The sequence below is a fragment of the Lactuca saligna genome, chromosome 3, assembly GCF_052625555.1.
Source record: "Lactuca saligna cultivar CGN05327 chromosome 3, ASM5262555v1, whole genome shotgun sequence".
NCBI lineage: Eukaryota > Viridiplantae > Streptophyta > Magnoliopsida > Asterales > Asteraceae > Lactuca > Lactuca saligna.
Genome location: NC_136419.1, coordinates 216,778,224 through 216,780,214, shown reverse-complemented (window position 1 = coordinate 216,780,214; position 1,991 = coordinate 216,778,224). Strand labels below are relative to the sequence as shown.

At 35.9% G+C, this 1,991-nt stretch overlaps 1 protein-coding gene across 1 annotated transcript; it reads right to left on the bottom strand.

Moving 5' to 3' along the window:
- On the bottom strand, positions 1–1,761 carry LOC145036375 (carbamoyl phosphate synthase small chain, chloroplastic-like). Its single transcript, XM_078984819.1, has 8 exons — positions 1,734–1,761; positions 1,553–1,650; positions 1,267–1,384; positions 1,144–1,179; positions 906–1,015; positions 615–780; positions 152–333; positions 1–60 (listed from the first exon to the last, which is right to left on the bottom strand). The coding sequence occupies exons 1-8, from the start codon at positions 1,759–1,761 to the stop codon at positions 1–3; spliced, it is 798 nt and encodes a 265-aa protein (XP_078840945.1).
- Between the last annotated feature and the right edge of the window lie 230 nt (positions 1,762–1,991).

Sequence of the window (1,991 nt, the reverse complement as noted above, 5' to 3'; positions counted from 1 at the left end):
CTAACAGTCAACTTCCACTCCATTTGGAAGTGATTCAGGATCAACCACATAATTGTGATTCTGCAACAAATATATCCCCCCCCCCCACCTCCCCCCCCCCATTAAGTTAATAATATTTATTAATAACAATAATGATACTAATATATATTACCTGGTCATTAATCTCAACACTTCCATTTTTGAGGTTACGAACATGATGATTTCCTCCATGATGACCAAATTTCATTTTATATGTCTTCCCACCCAAGGCCTGGCCAAGCAACTGATGTCCCATGCAAATTCCAAAAATAGGAACATTTCCCATAATAGCCTTCACTGTCTCAACAACATAAGAGCACATAGTGTGGGTCGTGTTGCTTTTTGTTGTGGCTGAGTTGGCAGCCCATAATACCGTTATAACATCAAAAACACCACCCCTCCTTCTTGTTGCATCTTGTTGTGGTGCTTCTTGTTGTCTCCATGACAAGAAGAAACGTGATCACCTATTGGCTGCCAAATTATCTCTCTATCTCTCTCCTCTTAGCACGGTGTTATAACACCATGAACACTACCCCCTCATCTTGTTTCTTCTTTTTATAACACCATTTCAAGTTGCCCATACCATATGCTCTAAGGTATAGCAGAAGGGTCACCTGGTCCATTGCTGAAAAGTATCCCATCTGGTTTTATTTTAAGAGTCTCAGATGCTGGCCATGTTGAAGGAACAACCGTGATTTTACACCCATACATTGCCAATCGCCTCAATATATTGTGCTTGATTCCAAAATCACATGCCACCACCTTCATTTAAACATGAATTTAATAAATAAGTTAAAACTATTAAGAAGAAATGAAAGTAGGATGTTATAATCAACAATTCAGAACATGTACATCAACGCTTGGTTGCGTTTATATAAGAAACTCACATGAAAAGTCTCGCCATGCCTTTTGTTGGAGTTAAAATCCCATTTCATATCGGTCTTACCAACCCATTCATAAGGCTTCTTACAAGAGATGGTATAAATTAAATCCACACCTGCAGAAAATGTCAAAGAAATGGAATGCAATTTAGTGAAAAAACTGAATCGTGTTTAAACATATATAATGAGGACATTTTGGTCTTTTTAAGATTCCCATATCATATAGAGTAGACAAGGCCATTACCAACAATATCCCATGTGCGTGACATCTCTAAATGTTCTTTTTAGCTATGTGGATACACAAAACAATGAAAACAGATAGAAGAAATAAAGCAGAATTATATATGCAGATCAAAGTAATTTTTACCTACATTCAAAGTTATAATCAACAATTCATTTTTATCCCACATAAAAGTAATTTTTATGTTTTTCTTGAATAAGATGGATGAAAACAATGTGATAAAGGATGTTGAAGCACTGATGTGCTAATAACATTTTGTAAATGTTATACATTAGAATGAATTCCCAAATACATAGTAAATGATAAGCTAATTTCTTAAACAAAATTAGAAAACTATTAACACGACTTTCACTTGGGCATTGTATCAAACAGTTGGTGTGTAAAATGGAAGTAGAAAGAAACAGTAAATTACCAGCACTGCATCTCCAAGCACAACACCATTATGCGCACGATTTCGCAATTGAACTGATGAGGAGTCATACAGGTTGTCTAAGCTCATTAAAACCCTACCTGCAACAAAGATGTAAGATGAGAAATGGGTTTGGGAAGAACAATGTGATAAATGTCGCAATTCAACTAAAACCTTAGTATACCTGATTTAGTGGGTAGATGATTCACCATTAAGGTCGTTGGAAGCAGGAGAAAAAGAGAAGAAGAAAATGATTGATATTGAAGATCAGGGGAAAACGTAACTTGCTGAATTCATTTGAGGGAGTTTGAATTTTGATTTAAATCAGTACATTGGCACTCGTTGTACATCTTATCGAACCTAAAAACCTACAAATTAACCTGAAGCCCTTCCAAAAACGGAATGGGACGATTACTGATTTTTGAATGGCTTGGATGGAATC